Here is a 27,849-nt window from a genome sequence, read left to right on the forward strand (position 1 = left end):
ACAAAAATTATGATTTCATGTTTGAAGAAACTGGCTCATTGGAACTTTTGGCTGTTATTATTAATAGATGTAGATGTATAGTTAGTGTAAATACTGTATCAGTTTATTGGGTTAATTCCGGTACATGTCATTTGTCACGATACGATGCTGTTTCTAAAGGCTGCCTCTATTTGTGGGAAACCATTGTTTTGTTTAATACTTCATGAACATGCTAAGTGAGGACCAGATGTTTGGGAGGGGATGTCATGTGGGTAGCCTTGCGGTTAAAGCGTAGGTTTATCAAGCCCTAAACCTAGGTTTGATTCCCCACATTGGTTCAATCTATCATGTTGCTATGTTGTTGACTGAATATTGCAAACATTGTGAAAACATACCTACTTATTGGCAGTTGTTTCAGATGGAAATATTCAACACAATGAACTTTTCAGGATACCCTAAACATAGGGCAGATTTCCTCAGACTAGTGCTTGATGTTTTTCCTGCAAACATAATGATATTGACATTGCCATTATTGATCAGTCAATATGAAAGTGTCCCCATGTTTAAATTAATTAATCTAATTAGGAAGATGCTCAGTGAGCTACATCTGTAATGTTTAAGTTAAGTTTTGGGGTTTGGGTTTGTTTGGGGCAGATACCATGCAATCTGTTGTTTCTTTATTTCTCCTATTTAAGCAGAGATGTATATTTTAATTTCATTAAGCTATGAATTTGAAGTGGCCAAAAGGGCAAGAATGTGCTACTGTTATATGGTAATGAAATGTTTCATGTGTATTTCTGATTATTACTGTCGAGGGAAATTATTTTTCTGTCCCTTTGTGTTCAGGAAAAACTCCAAGGTGAATCCTTTTGAAAATGAAACTAGATTGTACCTATAAGTTTTCTTGAAGATGGTCCAATATTCAGTTTCTAGTGTGGGAATAAGTGCACATGGGCATAACTCCACTGAAAATCTATCATTTTTGAAGTGCTAGGCTCTATAATCTTGAGCCTATTCCAACTCTAGTTAGAGATCTAAAGTGGTGCGACTCACTTTGCAGAGTTGTGTCCCTTTGCCATGCCAGGATCATGGGTTTTATTGTCAGATTTGTACAATTCTGGTTAAGATCCTTTGTCCTCATGGGTATCACCGAAGTGGTAAGCATCTATGAATTGTCACTTGAAAATATTGCTGAAATTGCAATGTAGACCCTTTCTCACTCATTCATGTCTAGACGTGCAGAGAAGCACTTGCGATATGTTTTCAAAATAATCCCCATGTTTGTTCATGTCTCCTGTATGATAAATGCTGTATCCTCACACAGAATGAATGTTGGAATGTCTCGGATGTTGATTACTGGGAAGCTGAAATGTTGGTGCCATTAGCATTGTTTATTTCTGCTCATTCTTGTTCAATGAGGTCTACTAAACCAACACCTACTAGTCAAATACAATATGGTTGTAAAATATACATACCCCAATGACATTATGTATCACGCTTTTGTACAATACAGATGTGATATTTGTCATATCCAGTATACATTTGTCATTCAGGCAGGCTTGTTTATCTGTTGGTATTATTAATTTAATTACAGCATCATTTACAAAGCATAGCAAACCATGTGCAAAATCTTTTAATCAAAATATTTATTCACATTTTAATATTCCTGTCATTTGTTTTCACACTGTTAGGCAGTCTAAGTTTATTCCTTGTTTCATGAAATTTTTCGGTTCCGCGGAGATGGAGGAGACAAAATTAACTCTTCTGGTGATAAAACTGAAACGCACCATAGAGTAACCTTGGTTACAGTATCTTTTTGAAAATGACCATTTATTGGGAAACGTGGTGTGTTTTCTCATGAAAATATGGTTAATTTACCCAAAGACTCCCAAGAGATTGAGAGGCGGTCGGGTAGCCTAGTTCTTGAAGTGTTCACTCGTCACGCTGAAGACCCGGGTTCGATTCCCGACATGGGTACAAATGTGTGAAGCCCATTTCTGGTGTCCCCTGTTGTGATATTGCTGGAATATTGCTAAAAGTGGCGTAAAACCATACTCACTCCCTCACTCTCAAGAGATTGAATATTTACTATGACTCTTGACTTCAAATTAGTTGAAGAGTCTAATGGTGAAAACAATCTACTAACATTTGGTTTGAAATTATCACTTTCAACCCATTTTTTATCTTATTTATTTTTCCATTTCTTGTGTACAATCTGATGATAAATGGGGCGGTCGGGTAGCCTAATGGTTTAAGCGTTAGCTCGTCACGCCGAAAACCCGGGTTCGATTCCCGACATTGGTACAATGTGTGAAGCCCATTTCTGGTGTCCCCCGCCGTGATATTGCTGGAATATTGCTAAAAGCAGCGTAAAACCAAACTCACTCACTCACTCACTCACTCACTCTGATGATAAATCAGATCTTTTTCTCCGATTTGATACCACTCTTTCTTGAGTCCATTTGGTTTCTTCTTCTGTAACAGCTGGGAAGACTTGTCCTTACTGCAAGAGACTTAAGTTGGTCTGGCCTCAGTAACAAATTCACTACTCCCTTCTTTGAGAGGCATATAGAATTTTGAGTACTAAGTAAGGATAACATATATGGATGAGCAACTTCTGTATTTAAAAAAAAATAATAATAATTAAAATTGGGGCGGTCGGGTAGCCTAGTAGTTAAAGCGTTCGCTCGTCACGCCGAAGACCCGGTTTCGATTCATGACATTGGTACAATCTGTGAAGCCCATTTCTAGTTTCCCTGCCGTGATATTGCTGGAATATTGCTAAAAGCAGCGTAAAAACTATGCTCACTCACACTCACACTGTATTAAAATTAGGAGCAATTGTAATAAAGAAGTTGTTCATCCATATATCCTATCCTTTCTTATACTCCTCCTGTTTCTTGTGTGGATGTGACATAATAGAGCCATGGCATCCATTGGGACTTCAAGCTGGTTTTGCCTTGTGACATTTTGTGAATAACTGGTGTTAGATTTCACCTTCATATGGATATTTACCAGATGTTTAGGGGTCCTGTCCAAAGTATTTGTTCAAACCTGCTTGCATTAGCAGCTCAATAAATACTGTCATGTCTACATGCGAATTGATTCATTGCAGAAAGAAATTATCTTTTGCAGATCTGGTGTACACTGTTCAATCAATTTTTTTTAAATGCATAAATGTGCTGTACTGTTTTTGACATGGTCCCCCAACAGGTGCCTGTCCCACAGGTAGATTACATACTCAGTTTGTTGAGATATGGTCTTACATTAAAGCAGCAGCATTCATAATAAGCATAAAGGAGTTCTCTCCCTTGATGATTTTCACAGTGTCCTGACAGGTGCCCTTTCCCACAGGTAGATTAAATAACTAACTCACCTATGTTTTGAGACATGGCTTGCAGTCACAGAAACAGCCTTGTAAGCATAAAGGGGAGTTCTCTCCCCTTGATTAGGATCCCAGATTGAGGACGGTACATTCCTCGGCCAGCTATTGAATGCACATGATGATAACTGTTACTATGATGATTATTTGTGCCAGGAATGTCTGGTTTTCCATTTATTTCATGTGATAATGTGTTCCATGTTTATTTATTTCCTTATTTATTCCACAAACCACCTGCAATATAACTGAAGTGCCAGAGAGTGACCAACTTTGTCAGTATTTTCTTCATCTTGAATAAATATTCAGAACAGAACAAACTTGTTTATCTTTCTTTTGTACAGTGGTGTCTAGGTCGCTGTGACCTAACATGATGTCAAGATGCTGCTGCAGATAACATTGGTTTGGTCGTTTAAATGAGCCAACCTACCAATCATTTTAGCATATGAGTAACTCTTCCTGAAAAGTTAACATATTCCTGTTTCCATGGTTACCAGGTGAAAACAGAGAGGACAGAAGTGTGTGAAAACATGCTCTTAATGGATATTAATTTTTGTGACCAAAACAAAAATAAGCCTACATATTGTACACGTTTACTTTTTTATTAGGAAGGTAAGGACATGTCAAGTTAATTTGCATCCTCAATACTGAACAGGTTTGTTAAGTTCATCCATGCCTGATTCATTGATAAGAACATAGTGACTACATATAGGATGCACACAAACTGGACAATGGTTGACGATACGCCATCATGAGGGACTGGATCCTCACCACTAGGATATTATGACCTGGGTAAGAAATATAGAATCTCACCCGAGTGGCTTTTGATATCAAATATATCAACATGAGTTGATAAAAGTGGAAAAAACTGCTTTTCCACTTTTATTAAAGAGTGTTGATATATTTGATATATTTCATATGAAAAAACATGAGGGTGAGATTTTATTTACCATCCAATATCATTTTTTCAACTTTTTCAGTTTGTAGACAGTATTAAGCAGTGTCTTAAGTGTAAAAAGTACCGCTAATAGCTTCAGCAGCAGAGCCATTAGTGATGTCATTTGATTGTGATGTCATGGTAACCAATGACTTCACAAAGGTCTGCAAAGCAGTGTGATGCAATTTCATTGCAGGATATCTACAGTGTAGATATGTTAAGTGCCATTCCTTTATTTTCATATGTTCCAAACTTTGACATTGACATGTTGGTAAATGTCTTTGATACCATGGATACCAGATGACAAGTTGGTGTAAGAACACTTTTGTGGCCTCCTTATGGTCTCAAAGCAGAGAAAACATCCGAAAGGGCTATGCATAACTATTGTCCTGGAACAGTTACAAATTATGCCATTACATGCATGCTTGATTTGAGTTTCTATCAGTAAAGTTGGCCCCTTTGTAAACATAAACAAATGTATTTCATCTGAAAATAGATAGATGCAATTTCTAGAAATTGTCATGTCACATGGGAATATGCTTAATTATTTTCCAGGGTCCACTTACACAAAGCGATTTTAGTAGAAATACGACTATCGTCAATCTAGGTTAAAGTATGTGAGGTTACAATCTTTAAGTGCTAAGATTGCTTTGTGTGAGTGGACCGAGAATGTGTAAATGACCTTTTGTTAAGTTTGACATATAAGTGGCACAACTCATGAGGGTGACACAAAGAACATCTCCCTCCCGCTGCTACAGGTGCTTGACTTGGCGATGCGTACGTACGATTAATGCGTAACAGAGATATCTTCTGAGAAATAAAAGTCAGGCAGACTGTGCCTGGGACCTGTTCCACAAAGCCATCTTAGCGCTAAGACGATCGTAACTCCCATACTTTAACAAAGACCTACGACAGTCTTAGCGCTAAGATCGCTTTGTGAGCGGTACCCAGGTAACGACACATTGATGTCATACTTAGCTGCGAACTGGTAACGTTTTAGTATCCGACATCTACATGATACAGGATATGTATATTTCTATCAAATGACGTTGTATACATCAGTAGCTGAGCGGTACATCTCTACGCTTTCGCAGCTGAAGCATAATAACCACACCATACCCCTGTCCCGTTATTTGTCATTTCGACCCATCAAGATCCGGGATAGAATAGGTCTTCAGCAGCTTGTCATAAGGGACGAATAACGGGATCGGGTGGTCAGGCTCGCTGACTTGGTTGATGCATGTCATCGTATCCCAGTTGAGTAGATCGATGCTCATGATATTAACCACTGTATTGTATGGTATCGCACAAACAAATTTGTCATTTCACCGAACCAGGTGAGGGTTAACGAATCATGGGTTATTATAGTTTCATCATTTTATTTACACTTGTTTAGTATTTAATTATCTGGGTAACCAGGTTTCTTGAGAGTCGCTTTATTGGATGAAATCCCACGCATCTCAGCACAACATCGCTCTCTGAAATCAGACCTTTAGTCGAATTGGATATCTTTAGAATCAAACAGTGATTAAAGGAAATGTACTGACGATTACTGTATAAAGTCGAATATATATGAACCTTCACAGAAAATATTCAAAATATGTCTGCCTTCCGGGGTAGAATAGGTCTTCAGCAACCCATACTTGCCGTAAAAGGCGACTCTGTTTGTCGTAAAAGGCGACTAACGGGATCGGGTGGTCAGGCTCGCTGACTTGGTTGATACATGCCATGATACATGTCAATCACTGGATTGTCTGGTCCAGACTCGATTATTTTACAGACCGCCGCCATATAGCTGGAACATTGCTGAGTGCGGCGTTAAACAAAAAAACAAAAACAATCAAAATATGTCTGCCATATATCAAAATTATGTGGGCATACTTTTGTTCCAACAATTACATTGATGAACATGTATGTTATCTTAAAGGCGAGGCCTTCCAACCTGATCAAGCTGACGACTTGGGTTTTAGTGCCTGCGTTCCATTGCTAAAACTCGGACGACCCAGGTGAATCCGTGTTGACCTAAGCTGACCAATGTCAGCACATTTTAACTGATGTACGCCTTCGGTTGACCCAAGTTGCCCATAGCAGCTGAACCCTTGGTGTGCAGCCTCCGAATGACGTCATCGGTAAAGAAAATAAGTTTCATTTATTGATTCAAACATGCATATTTTTTAATGTGAGGTTTACTCGAAATACGGCTTTCCATTGGACGAGAGGTCGGTCACATGACGTTAATAAGCGTATGAAATTTCGTGAAAGATATAATTATGATGACGTTCATGCGTGTTTCCGCGAGACTATTCTTGAAATGACGTAAACACTGACGGACTACTTCCACATTCATGGGGAAACCCTGGGAATTCCCTGGCACAAATACATACAGTAGCGTTGTTTCTGATCATTTAGACCCTTTAATCTTGAATTCAGTTTTAGTATACACGAGGAAAAATCAAAACGTCTGACTGAATGCCCTTGCACGAATACCCGCCGACCCTACCAAACGAAGAAATGCACGTTCAAACCTTCTACGGTCTACAGCAATCTATGAATTTACCTCAGAATCTATTCGACGCATCTTTATAATTACCTTTCAATGATCAGCCAACTTATCAATGACGACTGACACCGGCAACACCACAAATCTCTGCCGTCACGTTTATCGTGTCGGCCATTTTGCTCGTGCCAACGGCTGGTTTTCTGGACCAGACTGTTTTGTTACAGGCCACCGTGATAAATATAGCTGAAACGGATGTCTGACAAGATTCACATTAACTCTTAATGACCAGTCTTTAAACGAAGTAGGCCTTGAAGTGGCCTCGTTATGTCAATCGTGAATGTCAAGTTAAATATTTTGCTCTGTGTGACTTTATGCACTTTCACGTTAGTAGGATCCGGGAAGATCCGGGATAGAATAGGTCTTCAGCAACCCATGCTTGTCGTAAAAGGCGACTATGCTTGTCGTAAGGGACGACTAACGGGATCGGGTGGTCAGACTCGCTGAATTGGTTGATGCATGTCATTGTATTCCAATTGCGTGGGTCGATGCTCATGATGTCAGTCGCTGGATTGTCTGGTCCAGACTCGATTATTTACAGATCGCCATCATATAGCTGGAATATTGCGGAGTGCAGCGTTAAACAACAGACGCAACGGAGTATATACTTACTCCTTCATCGGGGGAATATATCACATTCACCTGATGAAAGAGAAAGCATATACACAGAAACGCTGTGTTCCTCATATTAAAGAAATTGGTATCCATAAATTCTCTTCCTTATGTGTATCACTTCTAAATGCCGTTCAAAGACTTGAACAGATATATTAGATCATCCTCTGGCGTTGGCATAAACGATCACACAACAACATATATATACAGTACAAATTTGCACTTATGCAATGCTACATTTGCACTTGCTTCAGACACACATGGAGAGGAAGAAACTAACATTTTTAGTCCACTAAACATATGGCAAATCCCTTAAAGATGGCAAATTTCTACTGGTCCTTATGATACCTTAACATCTGGGCAGTTTTGCAAGGACTTTAGGACTAGTGCCAATTTCTAACGCTGACATGATTAAACGTGTCTATATTTACACGTATGCAAGTGATTGAGTGACTATGGTTTTACGCCGCTTTTAGCAATATTCCAGCAATATGACGGCGGGGGACACCAGAAATGGGCTTCACACATTGTACCCATGTCGGGAATCGAACCCGGGTCTTCGGCGTGACGAGCGAACGCTTTAACCACTAGGCTACACGTATGCAGATATACATCCATATGTATAGAGGTGCATGTGAACGTGTATTAGTTTTACCAAAGACGTATATACAATCTATATCTATATATGTACGTCTTTGGTTTTACACATAGCACAAATTACAACGTCTGTAGGTCTAGACTGAAAATGGGCTCAAAACCACGAAGCGTGCAGTCTTCTTTTATTATCTGATCTTTAAACTTCAAATGCAGCGCTGAGATGAACATTTCAGTTGTCAAGGTTCTACTTCGTTGATATACTGTCATATAAAGAAATGTGAAAATATGTGAGTGAGTGAGTATGGTGTTACGCCGCTTTTAGCACTATTCCAGCAATATCGCGGCGGGGGACACCAGAAATGAGCTTCACACATTGTACCCATGTCGGGAATCGAACCCGGGTCTTCGGCGTGACGAGCGAACACTTTAACCACAAAGCTACCCGACCGCCCCGTGAAAATAAGTAACTGGTTCACAATTTTGGAAATTAAAGTTGGGCATACCTAAATATGACATGATATTTTTAAGGCGATGATGCTTGTTTTTTGTCAGAAATATTCCGCTATACTACGGCAACTTGTAAATAATGGAGTCTGGGCCGGGTATACCGTGGACGATAGGATGAGCAAAGCCCTTACCCGTCGGGGTACGATGACCATTAGTATCTACCCACCCGTTTTAGTCATCTGACAAACATGGTGTACTGGAGGGCTATTCAGCCCTGGAGGACCTACACAGTCATGATAACTGTCTGTTGTAGTGTAATATATTGATAACTTCATGCCACTGAAGACTTAGATTAAATTTATTTTATTTTCAACCGGACTCGACGAATGTCACTTTATGTCCCTTGAAAACATTTCATTAAAAGCAGTCTGTTTCAATATGTTATTTCTTATATAAATCTATTCAAATAGAATAATTTGAATGCAAAAAGTGTTTATCTTTTATTTCATCGACAATTGTTGGTTGTTGTGTAAATAAATAGTGTTTAGGCAGACGGGAGAAACTGAAAAGGTTAAAAACCACATGGGAGATAACTCGCGAATACAGACTCGCTTGTGATACTGCTTCCTTGAGCCGATTTCCGGTTATACGCATGGCGTCAAAATGTCGTCGGCACCAATAGCAGAAAGAAATCAAGGTTTGTACAAACGTTTCGCTGATTTATATTCTTTCAACGCGTACATAGATGGAACTTCCATATTGTATTCTTGCTTATTGTCTCATCATGTGGCTAATGATGCGTTCTTCTATTGAACATGGAAGTAATTTTTGTCTAAGTTTTACCGGCAAGAATATTCGAAGCTCTTTGTAAATGATTACAAAGAATATATTGCAAACAGCATGAAAGTATCAACACAACTGACAAATCTCGCGACGTCATTTGTAAAATAAAAAACAACAACAAGTAAATGATGCATGAGATTACAATACATTCCAAAACAACATGAATATTAAATAAGTAAACAAGGAAATATTCCTAATTCTGAAGTAATTTTAAATCCAACTTGTGATACAAAGGTATATCCATACATGTATAGTGACAATGATAAGGAATCCTGTAGGTATTGTAATCTTCAAATTGTTGAGAATGCATATTTGATTGATATCATATTTGAACTTGGTATTGCAGATGCCACAGTGTATGTGGGAAGTTTGGATGAGAAGGTTACAGAAGCCATCCTATGGGAGCTGTTTCTACAAGCGGGTCCAGTTGGTGGGTAGCATTTTGTTGATTGTTATCTTAGGGTTATAGCGAAAACGGCACCTCAGCAAAACGTCAGCGGGCAAAAACGGCACCTCGACTCAAGCGAAAATGGTACCTTATTTTTTTTTACCTTGGTAAAATAAATGATATTAAACTTACATTGTAACTTGCAAACGCCAATAATTGTGAGACTTTAAAACAAGTTTACATTTGAAATTAGCCTCTACTATAATCCAACTTACCTTACACGCAACTCAACATGCTCAACTTATCATGTTATTGTGAAAACATAACATGCTTTGAAGAAAAGTAATCGAAATTAAACTCACATCGTCTCTTACAAACACAAATAATTGTGAAATTGTGAAATAAAACAAGTAAGAAATTAGCCTCCTACTCCAATTTACGCAGTTAACTTATTGTGAAAACACTATACGCTTTGAAGTTTTAAGTACCTTTACTCAATTTAAGCTGAAACTGTTTTTAAGAGGCCTAACATAGTGCTGTCAGATCACACAACTATTCACAATGGCAACAAACAGGAAATACCATGTAAATAAACCATACATTACTACAAAAATCGTTGTTATCGTTATTAAAAATAGAGGTGCCGTTTTCGCCCGATACATAGTAGCCATTTTCGCCAAATGCGGTGTCGTTTACGCCAGAGAAATAGGTGCCGTTTTGCTGAGGTGTCGTTTTAGCCTGCACTCGTTTTTTTATAGCATTACAGTTTAACGGGCAAAAATTTATTGCGCTGTTTTTTCTATGTTGCTGTGGCTCTCACTTCACAGATATCACATGCCTTGTCAATCGTTCGAGTTAGTTGTGTTAGTGTGGGAAGGTAGGTTGCCCCCAACACTGTCCTAAGCCCTTGGATCCCCTTTCTTATGAAGCACCCATTTATGATTGTAATGTTTTCTCCAATGTAATATGAGGAAAATCCTTATTTAAAAAAAAAAAAATTATCCCTGAAGATCTAGGGTAGAATAGATCTTCAGCAACCCATGCTTGCTGTAAAAGGCGACTTTGCTTTTCGTCAAAGGCGACGAACGGGATCGGGTGTTCAGACTCGCTGACTTGGTTGATGCATGTCATCGATCCCAAGTGCGTGGATCAATGCTCATGATATTAATGACTGAATTGTCTTGTCCAGACTCGTTTATTTACAGACCGCCCGGGTTCGATTCCCGACATGGGTACAATGTGTGAAGCCCATTTCTGGTGTCCCCCGCTGTGATACTGCTGGAATATTGCTAAAAGCGGCGTAAAACCGTACTCACTCACTCACTATTTACAGACCGCCGTCATATAGCTGGAATATTGCTGAGTGCAGCGTTAAACAACAATACAACCAACCTAATATTTTTAATCAAGTTTCGAATTGTTGGGAGTGATAGACTACTGCACCATGTGCACATAAAGTTAAACAATCAAGAACTATTTATTTGTGATAGAGCTCTTGATGGGTGTTGGCTAATTAGATTACATCATTAGCCTAGCTTAGTTTCAGGCTGGCAATTGAGTTCAATCCTCCACGTTTCACTAATTGGAAAGCAAAGAAGTGTGGTCAAGTGCAATTCTGTGTACCCCCTCATAGTTTCAGGGCGGAGTAGGTCCCAGCACTACAAAGTAACCCTGCTTGTTGTAACCGGTAACACATGACATACTGAAAACTGTAGTTAGCGTTGTACACCAATGAATAGCTGCTCGCTCTGTCAGCCGATTGTTAGGACCAGGGTAACTGAGTTACTTGTAACTTATTTCTTGTTTGCAGTTAATGTCCACATGCCCAAGGACCGTGTGACACAAGCTCACCAAGGTTATGGCTTCGTGGAGTTCCTAGGGGAGGAAGATGCGGACTATGCCATTAAGATCATGAACATGATCAAATTGTATGGTAAACCCATCCGAGTAAACAAGGTCAGTTATATTGTCCAGTTACTTGTTGTCCAGTTCCACTGTGTCCATGTACAGTCAAGTCTCGTTAATCCGACGATCGGCTTTATCCGACACTAATGATGGGAACCGATTAAATCAGTGCTATTTAGACATGTTAATCCGCCAGTCTCGCACTCCGACTCTAACACACCAAATTTGCAACGAATTGCCGAAATCAGTCTCGTTAATCCGACACAGTGATCAGCGTACTCCATGGTCATCTGCCTGCGAGTACACAGCCCGTGTCATACAGCTATACATCCCGTAACAGTTGTTTTGTGTCGAGCTTTAGAGGTTGCATGATTAGAAAACATTCTGCTAACAATGTAACATAACAATATGAATATTTCATTTTTATTTTTTTATGACGTGTTTGTATCGTTATCTATCGTGTAGTTGTCCGAAATGTTGATACTACTTAATTTCGTTTACCCGACATCCTCGTTAATCAGACATAATCATATGCAACCAACCGTGTCGGATTAAAGGGACTTGACTGCACTCAGGAATATAAATGAGGTGTTTTATTTTATATCGCTGTGTTCACAGATTCAGTAATTTGAAATTTCATACATGTACGGTGGCCCATGAGGGACATGGAGTCTGTTTTTCCATATTTTGATATTTCACTTACTTTTATTGTAGCCTTTTGCAAATTAACACGATTTGTCTTACAAATAAGTGATAAATCATGTGTAAAGAAAATATATAATCGCTGAAAAACGAAACGGAAATGTCAAAAACTAAAATGAAAATGTCAAAAACACAAAACAAAAATGTCAAAAACTAAAATGAAAATACAGAAAACTATTTCCACCGCGGTCGAAACTATTTACACCGCGGTGATAATATTCCCACCGCGGTATTTACACATTCTTTACACTGGATGTGTTTATACATGATTTATCACATATTTGTATGGCAAATTGTGTTAATTTGCAAAAGGTTACGATAAAAGTAAGTTAAACATCAAAATATTGAAAAACAGACTCCATGTCCCTTATGGACCACCGTATACATGTGAATAAGATTAAATATTCAAGAACAGTCTTTGTATTCTTCCCTTCCAAGTCATTTCAGTGAACATGGCAAGGAAATAAGTGAATGAGTATTGGAAGGGAGGTAACTCTTTTACTTGTCTTTAGAAAGGTTGTTATATTCAGTGTTTCTTTATTTCACCTGATCAGCAATTCATGTAAAACAAAACCTTTAAACAAAACAAATCTAAAAATTACCACTGACAGTGACAAACAAATTTTTATAAACTATGAGCATGATGAGTAAACCAAACGATTACAACATTGCTGACTAAAATCTAGTTATTGCTAAGATCCAGTCGTGATATTTCTAAGATCTAGTTGTATTATCATGATTATTGCTGACTAAAATGTAGTTGTTGTGTTCTTGCTGACTGAGATCAAGTTGTAATATTGCTGACTAAGATGTAGTTATGTTATTGCTGAGATCTGGTGGTGTTATTTCTGACTAAGAGGTAGTTGTGTTATTGCTGACTAAGGTATGGTTGCATTATTGCTGAGATCTAGTTGTATTATTGCTAACTATGACCCAGTTGTTATTGCTAACTAGGATCTAGTTGTGTTATTGATGTCTAAGATGTACTTGTGATATTGCTTACTAAGATATAGTTGTGTTTATTGCTTAGATGTAGTTGTGTTATTGCTGACTAAGATCAAGTAGTGTTATTGCTGACTAAGGTATAGTTGTGTTATTGCATGTTTAGAGACACTGCCAAGAACCCTACTGGTATTTAAGCTGTCATGACCAGTATTGTACAATGCTACTGGTATTTAAGCTGTCATGACCAGTATTGTACAATGCTACTGGTATTTAAGCTGTCATGACCAGTATTGTACAATGCTACTGGTATTTAAGCTGTCATGACCAGTATTGTACAACACTACTGGTATTTAAGCTGTCATGACCAGTATTGTACAACGCTACTGGTATTTAAGCTGTCATGACCAGTATTGTACAACGCTACTGGTATTTAAGCTGTCATGACCAGTATTGTACAACACTACTGGTATTTAAGCTGTCATGACCAGTATTGTACAACACTGCTGGTATTTAAGCTGTCATGACCAGTATTGTACAACACTACTGGTATTTAAGCTGTCATGACCAGTTTTGTACAACGCTACTGGTATTTAAGCTGTCATGACCAGTATTGTACAACACAATTGGTATTTAAGCTGTCATGACCAGTTTTGTACAACGCTGCTGGTATTTAAGCTGTCATGACCAGTATTGTACAACACTACTGGTATTTAAGCTGTCATGACCAGTATTGTACAACACTACTGGTATTTAAGCCGTCATGACCAGTTTTGTACAACGCTACTGGTATTTAAGCTGTCATGACCAGTATTGTACAACGCTACTGGTATTTAAGCTGTCATGACCAGTACTGTACAACGCTACTGGTATTTAAGCTGTCATGACCAGTATTGTACAACGCTACTGGTATTTAATCTGTCATGACCAGTATTGTACAACGCTACTGGTATTTAAGCTGTCATGACCAGTATTGTACAACACTACTGGTATTTAAGCCATCATGACCAGTATTGTACAACACTACTGGTATTTAAGCCGTCATGACCAGTATTGTACAACACTACTGGTATTTAAGCTGTCATGACCAGTATTGTACAACGCTACTGGTATTTAAGCTGTCATGACCAGTATTGTACAACACTACTGGTATTTAAGCTGTCATGACCAGTATTGTACAACACTACTGGTATTTATGCCGTCGTGACCAGTATTGTACAACGCTTTGTTTCTTTGACAGGCCTCAGCTCACCAGAAGAACCTCGATGTTGGTGCTAATATATTCATCGGCAACCTTGACCCTGAGGTGGATGAAAAACTGTTGTACGACACATTCAGTGCATTTGGTGTCATCCTGCAGACGCCCAAGGTATGCCATTATCCTAGAACAATGTTTTATCATGAAATAAACCACGCTTCGTTCTTCCTTGTTCTTTGCGATTTATCGCAAAGCTGTCTTACAATTGTTATTATCATGACAACAGCAATTAATGTTTAAGTGTGTTGTAATTTGTATGTATGAACTTAAAACATCCAATTTTCTCATTTCTCTGAGGTCGTTTTTATTCATAAAATAGTTTTTAATCTCCTACACAAACTAACTTTCAATTGTCATTTAGCATGTTTAGTTTTATGAGGAGATATCCGAAAACTTTGATCCTTGCATGTCTAGGTTGTCTTTTCTTATCCTTACCTGTGACCTATATTAGTCGTCACTTGTGTTTGTTGAGTCATCTTTCACAATTTGGCATCCATCAATCCAGTGATTTGCTGATGATCTTGATAATTGGTGTCAGTGCTCTACTCCTTTGTATTGAAATGGACAAAACTGAGAATAGAGCTGTCACCAAAATTTTATCCCTAGAGAGTCAATCACCATAGATTAGTTTTACAGCAAGCATGGGATGCTGAAGAGGTCTTCAGCTACTCACGCTTGCGGTAAAAAGCGACTCTGCTTGTCTTAAGAGGCGACGAACGGGATTGGGTGGTCAGACTCACTGACTTGGTTGATACATGTCATTGATCCCAATTGCGTGTATCGATGCTCATGATGTCAATCACTGGATTGTCTGGTTCAGACTCGATTATTTACAGACCGCCATCATATAGCTGGAATATTGCTGAGTGCAGCTTTAAACAACATACAAAAACAAAATATAAATGAACTGTTGCATGCTGGGAAGGCAGCCCGATTATCTGCCACAAATAAGCGTTGGATGAAGGAATTCAGCGTGGGATAACACACATTGATCCTTTACCATGGGTAACAACTATTAACGGTGAAACAGATTTCACAACAATATTTCAAGTCTGTATATGCTAGGCTGAAAACTCTTTAATTCCCCTCATAACTTTCACATGTATTTTGGGGGCACGGGTGGCTCAGTCGTCTAGGGCGCCGCGATTCGCTGTGCAGAGTTGCGTCCCTTGGGCATGCCAGAAACCTATGATTGTGGGTTAGAATCCCGGTTCGCCCCGATTATGTTTCTAGGTTTGTCAGCACCATACCTGTGCTCGTGGGTTTCACCGAAGTGGTAAACGTCTGAGACCTGCATCATTTCGGGCTTTCCTCCCACATTAAGCTGACACGCAGTGATATAACTGTAATACTGTTAAAAGCGGCGTTAAATCCAACTCACTCACTCACTCACATGTATTTTAAATTAAAAAATTCTGACCAATATATTTTCTTCAGATAATGAGAGACCCGGACACTGGCAACTCAAAGGGCTACGCTTTCATTAACTTTGCAAGTTTTGAGGCCTCCGATGCAGCAATAGAAGCTATGAATGGGCAGTACCTCTGCAACAGACCCATCACAATATCATATGCATTTAAGAAAGAATCCAAAGGAGAACGCCATGGGTCAGCAGCAGGTGAGCAGTCAAGGGGAGATAATGCAGTAGAGATGATCCTAATGGTCGCTCCAGCTAACAACTGGGTCAAATTAATGTGCTATGAGGGGGGCATTTGTAATGGTTTCTTTTCTTGTGCATGTTGAGTTATTTACTGTGTTTTTTTAATTTCTTTTTTTACTTTTGCAAAAACTGTTAATATGGTGTTAAGGACACCAAAACTAGCAAGCTTTTAATATAAAAAAGCATGATTTAAGAATTTCTTGTTGAAAATATTAAAAGAATTGTGCCCATTCTTTGTTTGCTTTGGGGCGGTCGGGTAGACCCAGGTTCAATTCCCGATGTGGGTACAATGTGTGAAGCTCATTTCTGGTGTCCCCGGCCATGACATTGCTGGAATATTGCTAAAAGCGGCGTAAAATCATACTCACTCACTCTCTTTGTTTGCTTATGAATAAAAGAGAAAGATGCATTGGTTTCCACTGGTTATTACATAGAGTATGTTAGAGTTGCCTCCCTTTGGTGTGTCAGAAACCTATGATTGTTGGTTCAAATCCCAGATTCACCTTGTTTGTCAGTACCAACCAATGCTCCTGGGTTTCACCAAAGTGGTAAATGTCTTAGAGCTGCATCACTTCTGGATCTTAAACATTAAGCCTCACATTGTGATATCAGGACATTATCAAGGATTCCAAACTAAGTGTCCTGGCAAGCAAAATAGAACAAAATCTTGATATTGTTCAAAATTTGATTACTAATGTTCTTATTTCCGTAAGTTCTGAGGAATTGGGAAATGTTTAATTCGAATTTGGAGTTTTTACGATCATTTGCTGCGGACTTGAGGCCAAATGTTGGCTTCTGAGCCGGTCTGGATAAATGGTGTTCAAAAGAAACTTAAGGTCCCATTAAAACAAAACCTTGATTCAACACGACAGATGAGATCTAACTGAACCACTTCTATGTTCCAGAACGACTGCTGGCGGCACAGAACCCCCTGTCACTGACAGATCGACCCCATCAGCTGTTTGCCGACGCCCCGCCACCACCCTCACAACCTCCTGCACCCTCCTCAGCTACAAACCCCCTCATCCCCCCTCCCCCACCCCCTTCCAGCCTCACCCCCCAGCCCGGCGGCATGGGTATGCAAGGTGAGACTGTGCATCAACACACTGCTGGGACGAACATATACAATTCACTTTTGATAGGGATAGTCTGTCCATCATACACAGAACTGATTTTCATAATATGCAAAAAAGTAGGATTTGCAAACGAAAACAACTTTTTCTTCACCCAAGACCATCGCTGAGTGCTGTCTTTTTGTTGTCATAAGGTAAGCAGTGAATGCATAAAGGAGTGATGCAAAAATGTAAAAAATATTTAGATTTTACTAAATTTAAATAGGACATATCTGATTATCGCTATCAAAAGTTGGGTGGTATATTTCTTGAATAGTGGTGGCTGAATTTAACCCCATTCACTCACTCACTCACTTAGGACATGAGACCTGTGTAGATCCCGGGTAGAATAGGTCTTCAGCAACCCATGCTTGCCGTAAAAGGTGGCCATGCTTGTCGTAAGAGGCAACTAACGTGATTGGGTGGTGAGGCTTGCTGACTTGGTTGATGCATGTCATCGTATCCCAAACGGGTAGATCGATGCTTGTGATGTCAATCACTGGATTGTCTGATCAAGACAACAAGGAGCTCTGTTATCATTTGATATGAAATGTTGATGTTGAATTTAGATGCATCAATCTCCTCCTCCACAAAGTGATTCTGTGTAAGTATTGGTCCTATGCTAAGAGACGACTTAGTGGATCAGGTGGTCAGACTCAGGCTCTTGGTTAATTGGTCATCGTATTCCCATGACGTAGATCCTTGCTCATAATAATAGCAATCACTGGATTGTCTGATCCAGACTTGATTATGTACAAGTTGAATAATGTTGAATGAGGCATTAAGCAAACTAATATGATACCATCTTCCCTAATCAAGACAATTAACTGACAATAAAAATCGGAACTGGGCTCGAATTATGTTTTTGATGGACTAATGAGCCTATGCATAATCCAATCAAAATCACGTTATGAAATTGACGTCTGGTTCATAAACAACCTCGCGACTTCCGTATTTCAGTCGACTGCAGGATTTGCAAAACATATGTACATCAACTGGGTGTCGACATATTTTTGAAGTCTTTTCATGTTTTTAGTCAATGTGCATAATTGATTTGATGTACTTTGTAAGGTAATACCCATTTTATGACAATACAGATCTCGATTATCCATCAGATCATTTTAACTTGGCATTGCCATTTTGTTTGAGCAAATGCAAGTTATATGAGAGATGGAATTTGATTGGTCAATAATAGGGACCTAGAAGGGACATTACTTGTAATAGCTACTGGTGGCGTTACGACTGAGCCACAAAAATCCAGCCAGGTTCGGCAAGGTTGGAAACTGGACTTTTATAGTCAGGCAACTCCCTTGCCTCTGGATAATGGTATGATACAGGACTAGTTTTCCCCATTTGTATGTAGTAGTACATAAACAGAACATATCTTGTTTACAGAAATCCATGCTTCCACAGGTACGGGGGCACGGGTGGCCCAGTCGTCTAAGGCGCCGCGATTCGCTGTGCAGAGTTGCGTCCCTTAGGCACGCCAGAAACCAATGATTGTGGGTTCGAATCCCGTTTCGCCCGGATTATGTTTCAATGGTTGTCAGCACCATACCTGTGCTCGTGGGTTTCACCGAAGTGGTAAACGTCTGAGACCTGCATCCCTTCGGGGTTTTCTTCCACATTAAGCTGACACGCTGTCATATGACTGGAATACTGTTAAAAGCGGCGTTAAACCCAACTCACTCACTCACTCCACAGGTACATGTATGGGGAAGTCTTTGTGTTGACCATGTTAACCTGTCCTGTTTGTTTCAGTGTCGTCGTCAGCTCCACTCCCACCCCCTCCAGTTCCCCCACCCCAGCAGTCCATGCACCCTCCCCCGGTGCCCCCTGGAGGGATGCCCCCCTTCCCTCCACCCGGAATGCCACCTCATGGTAAGTCCAGTGAGAAACAATTACAGGTAAACAGTGGTCGAAATAAAGCATGGAAGTCACCAATGCTAAACTTTAATATATACCTTGGAGGGGCAGTCGGGTAGCCTAGTGGTTAAAGTGTTCGCTCGTCACGCAGAAGACCCGGGTTCGATTCCCGACATGGGTACAATGTGTGAAGCCCCTTTCTGGTGTCCCCCGCCGTGACTTTGCTGGAATATTGCTAAAAGCGGCGTAAAACAATACTCACTCACTTATTTGTACCTTGAGTTACAAGGGGACACAGGGGACACCACATACCGTAGTCGACATAAGAAGCGCCCAGGGCGCTCTCAAAATTAGAAATATGGGGCTCTTATTAGAATATTATTTTGGTGAAAAACAACAGAGTTGAAAGATCTTAAATTTCGTGGTTTATGCTGACAGCCTGAAATGTTTATATACGACAAATATAATTTTTCCAGAATAGATTTCCCATAATTAAGGATGCACATAAAACACATATTAAACATGAAGAAATAAGTCTTGTGTACATTGAACAATCAGAAGGGGTGCTAATTGGGATTGTTCTCTTGCCACTATATTAGCAAATATCGCCATGGGCGCTTATTAGAGCGGGCCTTAATTTTAAGGATCCTTGCATGCAATATGAGGGTCCTGTAAAGTAATGTAATAGTGTAGTGTACTGTACGTTTAGATAATTACTTTGGAGCCTGGAATTAATCAATGATCATGTGGACAGTGGTCATGATTGATGGGTGAAATAACAGACACCCATAACTGCTCTGGATGAGCTCTAGGTACAATTAATGTTATTGTGCGTCCCCGGGGATGCAGTATTTTCTTTTTCAGTCCGGACTAGTACAAGCAGCCACGCAAACACACACACAAGTACATGCATGTCGCTATGTAAGTGCAATAATCTTGGATGCGACGTTAAACCCCATTTCACCACACATCTTTACAATGAAACAACATATGAATTGACAGCAGAGTTGTAGACCGGTTCATTGTCTATGACATAGCATTCAGTTGTCCTAAAAATATTTCTCAAATTTAATTATGATAGAAGAATATCCTATCCAAAGTTAAATGACAATGTCCTGTTGTGAAATGACTGTACAGGAAGCAAATATTACGATAAATGTTTACTGCAATATTATTTTGTACCTCTTTATCATCAAGGTAGCAAGAGTTTTCTCCCTTGAATAGACTTTTTCACTGATGGATGAATGGCACTATTGTTTGGTTAGTGTCTGCGTGATCATGACAGACTATTTAGTTAGCAGTGAAATGTCTGAACTATTGAAGCTTGGATGATGTGTGAATTAGTGTATTATGATGGCAAGTTGGGCGTAGATGTACAATAATGAAAAATGTAACTATTTCTGGTGTAAGCACAGTCATTTTCCCAGGCCAAATTTATCACGATGAAATATTTTCCTTGTCCTTCTCAGTGAACCTAATTACTGTAAATCTTGAAGTTAACACGGGTGTGAATTAAATGCGAAAATGCGAGTGGTCTTTGCTCGCATAAATTAAGTTTGCATTTATGTCTCCAAATGACTATCAACAATGAGACGGCCTCACTGCACACTTTGGATAGCGGAAAAACCAACTTGAATATAAACACAAACACGGTTTATTGAGCAGTTACTACAACTATACAACAAGTGTATAACAATGTTATTCAAAGGATAGGAATTACATAATGGGCATTTGGTGAGTTATTACTGCTATGGTCAAAAGTTCTACCCACTCGTGTCAAGCTTCTCCGCATACCAATCAGTGAACTGTTGTTGGTTCAATTATTTTATTGACTTTGAACTTCCTTAATGCCAGTCAACAGAGTAAACATATAAACGCTGTGTTGTTTTCATGCTTAGTCTAAAGATGTTCATGCTCATGTTGTGGACTACGCATTTGCTAAACACCCAATCTCATTCAAATCAGACCTTAGTTCTCGCTAAACAAAGATCTGAAGACATCCCATTAGGGGTCACGTCAGAACGACCTTTCATCCGACCCATGAGAGCGTCGCTTACCAGATCATGAAAGTGACAGTCAGAATGTGATTTCTAATCATACAACCTCGAAAACTTTAACACGGGGTATTCCGAACTATAGTTACAGGTTTAACGACTGTATCCATACAATCTAGACCATCTATCAGCCATTCCAGAATGTTATTATGTTTAGGTTTCAAATTTGTAATCGGGAATTTGTCAAAATATGTTCCGAAGCGTAGTCGGCAATTTGAAATTAGTGCCGTAAAGCACGAGAAAGCTGCCTTCTGATTGGTCATTCTACTGGTCGGTCAAAGTTTGCGCAAGGTCGGTCTGACGTGACCCGTAATGGGATGTCCTCAGATCTTTGTTTAGCGGTAGCAAGAACTAAGGTCTGATTTTAATGAGATTGCTGAACACTTGGGTTTAATTTCTTACATGCGTATAAAACATCACAGTTGACAGCCATTCTGTTTTTCCGCCCCGTTATAATGCTGGAATAATGTTAATGTTAAAGTTTAAGGAGGATATAAATTCAGTGCCTCTCTGGTGGAGTATGACCCTTCATAGAGAGAGAACCAAACTGTATGAACGTCGGAGCTTGCGTAGAAGCTGTGGAAAGAAGCTATGGAAAAGCTGTACATCATGTGAACTTTAAATTTAGAAATTGTTCGTGTGTCATCAGCAATGGTTGTTTGTTTCCAGGTCAGTCCATGCCGCCGTTCCCCCCGCCGCCGATGAACATGATGCCGCCAATGGGAGGACAGAACCAATATCAGCAGAACAACCAGCAAGGTACAACTGTCTGTTGTTAATGTCGACTGGCACCCGTTTGTTAATGTCGACTGGCACCCGTTTGTTAATGTCGACTGGGACCCGTTTGTTAATGTCGACTGCCACCCGTTTGTTAATGTCGACTGCCACCCATTTGTTAATGTCGACTGCCACCCGTTTGTTAATGTCGACTGCCACCCGTTTGTTAATGTCGACTGGCACCTGTTTGTTAATGTCGACTGCCGCCCATTTGTTAATGTTGACTGGCACCCATTTGTTAATGTTGACTGGCACCCGTTTGTTAATGTTGACTGGCACCCGTTTGTTAATGTTGACTGGCACCCGTTTGTTAATGTTGACTGGCACCCGTTTTGTTTACAAAAAAAGTAAATCAACTGATCATTCATCTCTTGCTGGGCTGCCACGTGCATATTACATAACACACATTTCACCTCACTTCAAACCTGGATTTAGATTGAATAATTACCCCAGACACAATAAATGCCAAATGGGAACCTTTGTCAGGTAATCTAAGTGGTGCTACCACTAATTGTACCTGTAATAAATTCATTAACTGAGCATCAAGTGAATGACGACAAATACACAAGTGTAGGGTTATACGAGAAAATGTGGATGACAACAAGGGAGTAGTAATCGTATTATCGACGCAAGCCGAAAATCCGATAATGCTTTCACTGCATGGATACTGTTTTTAGTATTAAACTATAACCATCTGGGGTATTTCCAAATGACGACATCCGATGAGCTCCCTTGTTCTTTTTGTCTGTTTGTTTAGGCTGAAGAAATGAATTAACATGCGCCCTTTGTCGAAATCTTTATAGATCACAGTTAACCAATCAGTGTTCAAAAATGCGTAAAACAAATATTGCCTCCAGCCTCCAAGTTTATTTAGCTGTCCTTGCAGACGGTACCCCAGTCTCTGGTCACGCTCAGTTGCGTTGCGTATCATCCGGGTACTCACGGGGGAAAAACAATAACAAAGGCAACAACCAGTCCGTTAGATCAGTGCCCCTTTAATGTCGACTGGCACCCGTTTGTTAATGTCGACTGCCACCCGTTTGTTAATGTCGACTGCCACCCGTTTGTTAATGTTGACTGGGACCCATTTGTTAATGTTGACTGCCACCCATTTGTTAATGTTGACTGGCACCCATTTGTTAATGTTTACTGCCACCCGTTTGTTAATGTTGACTGGCACCCATTTGTTAATGTTGACTGCCACCCGTTTGTTAATGTTGACTGGCACCCATTTGTTAATGTTGACTGCCAGCCGTTTGTTAATGTTGACTGGGACCCATTTGTTAATGTTGACTGCCACCCGTTTGTTAATGTCGACTGGCACCCGTTTGTTAATGTCGACTGGCACCCGTTTGTTAATGTCGACTGGCACCCGTTTGTTAATGTCGACTGGGACCCGTTTGTTAATGTCGACTGCCACCCTTTTGTTAATGTCGACTGCCACCCGTTTGTTAATGACGACTGGCACCTGTTTGTTAATGTCGACTGCCACCCGTTTGTTAATGTCGACTGCCACCCATTTGTTAATGTCGACTGCCACCCGTTTGTTAATGTCGACTGCCACCCGTTTGTTAATGTCGACTGCCACCCATTTGTTAATGTCGACTGCCACCCGTTTGTTAATGTCGACTGGCACCCGTTTGTTAATGTTGACTGGCACCCGTTTGTTAATGTCGACTGGGACCCGTATGTTAATGTCGACTGGCACCCGTTTGTTAATGTCGACTGGGACCCATTTGTTAATGTTGATTGGGACCCATTCAACCGGCTTATTGGGTCAGGTGTGGGTGCAATATGTGAAGCCCTTGTCACCTGTTATAGTTAAGGAACACTATGGGTTCAATATGTGAAGCCCTTGTCACCTGCTATAGTTAAGGAACACTGTGGGTGCAATATGTGAAGCCCTTGTCACCTGCTATAGTTAAGGAACACTATGGGTTCAATATGTGAAGCCCTTGTCACCTGCTATAGTTAAGGAACACTGTGGGTGCAATATGTGAAGCCCTTGTCACCTGCTATAGTTAAGGAACACTATGGGTTCAATATGTGAAGCCCTTGTCACCTGCTATAGTTAAGGAACACTGTGGGTGCAATATGTGAAGCCCTTGTCACCTGCTATAGTTAAGGAACACTGTGGGTGCAATATGTGAAGCCCTTGTCACCTGCTATAGTTAAGGAACACTGTGGGTGCAATATGTGAAGCCCTTGTCACCTGTTATAGTTAAGGAGCACTGTGGGTTCGATTTCCCATATGGGTACAATGTGTGAAGCCCATTTCTGGTGTCCCCCGCTGTGATATTGTTGGAATATTGTTAACAGCGGTGTCAAACCATACTCACTCACTCATGCTTGCTCAGGGTGTCTGTCCAGTACACTCACAAGCAGAAATGATTGAATTCTGATAGTGTTTACAACAACACTCACTCGCTCACTCACTCACTCACTCCCTCACTCACTCACTCACTCACTCACTCATGCTTGCTGTAAAAGGTGGCTATGCTTGTCGTAAGAGGCAACTAACGGGATCGGGTGGTCGGGCTTGCTGACTTGGTTGATACATGTCATCGTATCCTGACAGCTTGGATCGATGCTCATAATGTCAATCACTGGATTGTCTGGTCCTGACTCGATTATTTACAGACCGCCGTCATGTAGCTGTTATATTGCTGAGTGCAGCTTTAAACAACAAACTAACAAAACTCACTCACTCACTTCTGTTGCAGGTCCCCCTGCCCCGCCAGGCATGCCCCCTCCACCCCCAGGAGGCAACCAGAACTATGGTCCTCCCCCACCCCCTGGGATGCGACCACCACCCCCAGGCTGGAGGGGACCTCCCCCGGGACCCAGAGGACCAGGAGGATTTGGTGAGTATTCAGGGATTTCTCTAGACCGGCTCAGAGGACATTATTCGGCCCCATGTCTGGAGCAAATGTTCGCAAAAATGCCAAAATTGGAATTAAACATTTTCCAAATTATGCCGTTATAGTTATAACTAATGTGATGGCTTTGTAGAGGAGTCTCATATTTCTCTGATAACAGGACCAATATTGAGCAAGAGGATTTAATAGTTCAACATTTTTGCATTGAATGCAATGTTAAAAGTCAATGTTAATATACACCTGAATTTAGGAAAATAACTTTTCATCCAAAACTAGTTCCCACAAGAGATATAGCCTGGGTGACATCAAGCGATATCTACATAGTAGATATCACTGCAATGAAATTGCATCACAATGCTTTGCTGACCATTGTGATGTCATTGGTTACCATGATGTCACACTCAAATGACATCACTAATGGCTCTGCTACTGAAGGTGTTAGCAGTACTTTTTACAGTGAAGACACTGCTTTTTACTGTCTACAAACTGCAAAAGGATAAATAAAATCTCACCCTAGTGTCTTCGTTGATTAATTGATATCAAAAGACACTCCGGTGAGATTGGCTATATCTATAATAAAAATTCCAATTTTGAACAAAATAAAGATTTTCGCCAAATTTCTTGCCAAGGGCACTTAGTTTGGAATCCTGGATGACTGACTGGTACTGAACATCATACGGGTAGTATATATTATTTATATGCTATAGCCATGAAGGGATTCCGGGTTAGAATAGTCCCTTGCAGCTTATGTTGGTTCTAAGGGGTGATGGGGGCATTGGTGGCCCAGTTGTCTAAGGCGCCGCGATTCGCTGTGCAGAGTTGCGTCCCTTGGGCACGCCAGAAATCTATGATTGTGGGTTCGAATCCCGGTTCGCCCCAATTATGTTTCTAGCTTTGTCAGCACCATACCCGTGCTAGTGGGTTTCACCGAAGTGATAAACGTTTGAGACCTGCATCACTTCAGGCTTTCCTCCCACATTAAGCTGACACGCCGTGATATAACTGGAATACTGTTAAAAGCGGCGTTAAACCCAACTAACTCACTCACTCTAAGGGGTGACTTCGTTGATTGTGTGCCTGGCAACTGTTTGCACATAGCTGGAATACTGCTGTGTGTGCCGTTAACATACGAAATATAACTTCAAACTCTACACATGCTGGAGTAGATATGTAAAATTTGACATGACACATCTGAGTATTTTAAAAGTTGAAAAAATACCTGAGAAAGTATAACTTTCTGTGCAATATCTATGCTTTAATATGATGTTATTGTCACCCTTAAAGGCCGACCACCACACCCAGGAATGCGAGGACCACCGCCCCGAGGAATGAGAGGACCTCCCCCACCCAGGGGCATGAGGCCCCCACCCCCAGACTGGAGGGGTCCACCGCCACCACCACCCCCCAGGTTCTGATTGTAAAGACGCCCAGCAGAATGTGGGAACACTTTGTGTACATAAGGACCCATCAGCCGCCAATACGTTGTGTTTCGGTGCCGTGTGTATATACAGGGATCCGTGCCTCGAAGGAAGGGATGGACTGTGGATGGGATCAACTTGGATGGCTTAAGATGGGAGCAGTAGTTTTTTAAGGCACAAATTGATGGGGCAGGGCTGAATGGGGGAGTGGAACTGATGTGTTGGAAGATGTCCTGCAGTGGGCGGAGGAGCCCGCTGATTTAACTTCTGATGGCGTCTGACTGGGGTCACAGATGCTGAAACAACTGGTAGGAAACAGGAGGCTGACTTGTGTCAATCTTGAGGTTTACAGGAGGATGACAGTGTCCAACAGGAGGTTGACAGGAGGCTGACTTGTGTCCAACAGGAGGTTTACAGGAGGCTGACTTGTGTCAATCTTGAGGTTGACAGGAGGATGACTTGTGTCAATCTTGAAGTTGACAGGAGGCTGACTTGTGTCAATCTTAAGGTTTACAGGAGGATGACTTGTGTCAATCTTGAGGTTGACAGGAGGCTGACTTGTGTCCAACTGAAGGTTGACAGGAGGATGACTTGTGTCAATCTTGAGGTTGACAGGAGGCAAACTTGGGTCTGTTGGTCAGCTAAGAAAGGCAGAACAAAAGCTCATTTGAGAATTGTCCAGGTATATGAGACACTTACAGGTTCTACCCGTTGGATTTCTTCAAAATCCTCACAGTGAAAGACATACATCAACATATACCTGGAGCCTCATATCTGACGTCATGCAACCAATAGTCCTGCAGGTCACAGTTCATACTACTCCACTTCTGATAGGGATATATTATGAGTTATGGTGTCTTTAGTTGCCGTATACAGTGTCATATTAGGCTAGCAGAAACATATTGGGCGAGGCGTTGAAAAGTTTACACTATTTGGTATCTTTGTCGCACATGTCATGTCAAAACTTAAAACTCAAAACTTAACAACACCTACAACCTAAGACGTTAAGGGTCAAAGGGAGACTACTCTTCAAACCTCAGAGGCCAAACCTTGTTGATAATTTTAACTTTATATAATCTTTATTAGAGTCAAAAACATGATTAAAAAAAACATTAACGTCCTTGCACATTAAAATAAATGACATTAAAACACAAAACAGTGTCATATAACGAATTTCTGTACCAGAATTTCATGTGAAATATGTGAGGTGAGTGTTGGAAAGTCAAAAAATGGCTGTTACTGACGGTATACGGGCACGTATGGGGTTAGTTGTTCTGCTCTCTGATTGGTCAAACTCACTTTGAGGCATAATAATTATCTTTCCATGGCTTCTCATATGTCCAGTGTACATTCGAATAGAGAAATGTCAAGTACTTATTCAACTTGAATGACATATCTGATTATCCCTATCAATCGTTGAGTAGAATAGTATGAATGCATCATGGTGTGCGTGTGTAATACGATACACAGTCTGAATCTATCGGAACTGAATCATTGGTTAGCAAAGTAAAGGCAAATGTAACAAGTCATCAAGTCT

The 27,849-nt window shown here is 40.4% G+C and overlaps 1 protein-coding gene across 1 annotated transcript; it reads left to right on the forward strand.

Annotated features, from left to right (window-relative positions):
* Positions 1 to 9,146: 9,146 nt before the first annotated feature.
* LOC124144417 (splicing factor 3B subunit 4-like) lies at positions 9,147 to 26,454 on the forward strand. The gene is made up of 10 exons (XM_046513789.2): positions 9,147 to 9,205; positions 9,698 to 9,781; positions 11,550 to 11,695; positions 14,529 to 14,657; positions 15,984 to 16,164; positions 17,112 to 17,291; positions 19,080 to 19,199; positions 21,908 to 21,997; positions 24,739 to 24,879; positions 26,179 to 26,454. Exons 1-10 carry the CDS (start codon positions 9,172 to 9,174, stop codon positions 26,307 to 26,309), a joined length of 1,236 nt encoding a protein of 411 aa, XP_046369745.1. The 5' UTR covers positions 9,147 to 9,171; the 3' UTR covers positions 26,310 to 26,454.
* Positions 26,455 to 27,849: the final 1,395 nt, after the last annotated feature.

This window comes from Haliotis rufescens, unplaced genomic scaffold (genome assembly GCF_023055435.1).
Source record: "Haliotis rufescens isolate VD_foot unplaced genomic scaffold, xgHalRufe1.0.p SCAF_29, whole genome shotgun sequence".
In the NCBI taxonomy this organism is placed as follows: Eukaryota; Metazoa; Mollusca; class Gastropoda; order Lepetellida; family Haliotidae; genus Haliotis; species Haliotis rufescens.

What these genes read in the sequence shown, in the direction of transcription:
- LOC124144417 (XM_046513789.2), top strand. Translation starts at nt 9,172, where the DNA reads ATGTCGTCGGCACCAATAGCAGAAAGAAATCAAG. An exon ending in TCTACAAGCGGGTCCAGTTG is followed by an intron (nt 9,782 to 11,549) that starts GTGGGTAGCATT and finishes TCTTGTTTGCAG; the next exon opens with TTAATGTCCACATGCCCAAG. An exon ending in ACCCGGAATGCCACCTCATG is followed by an intron (nt 19,200 to 21,907) that starts GTAAGTCCAGTG and finishes GTTTGTTTCCAG; the next exon opens with GTCAGTCCATGCCGCCGTTC.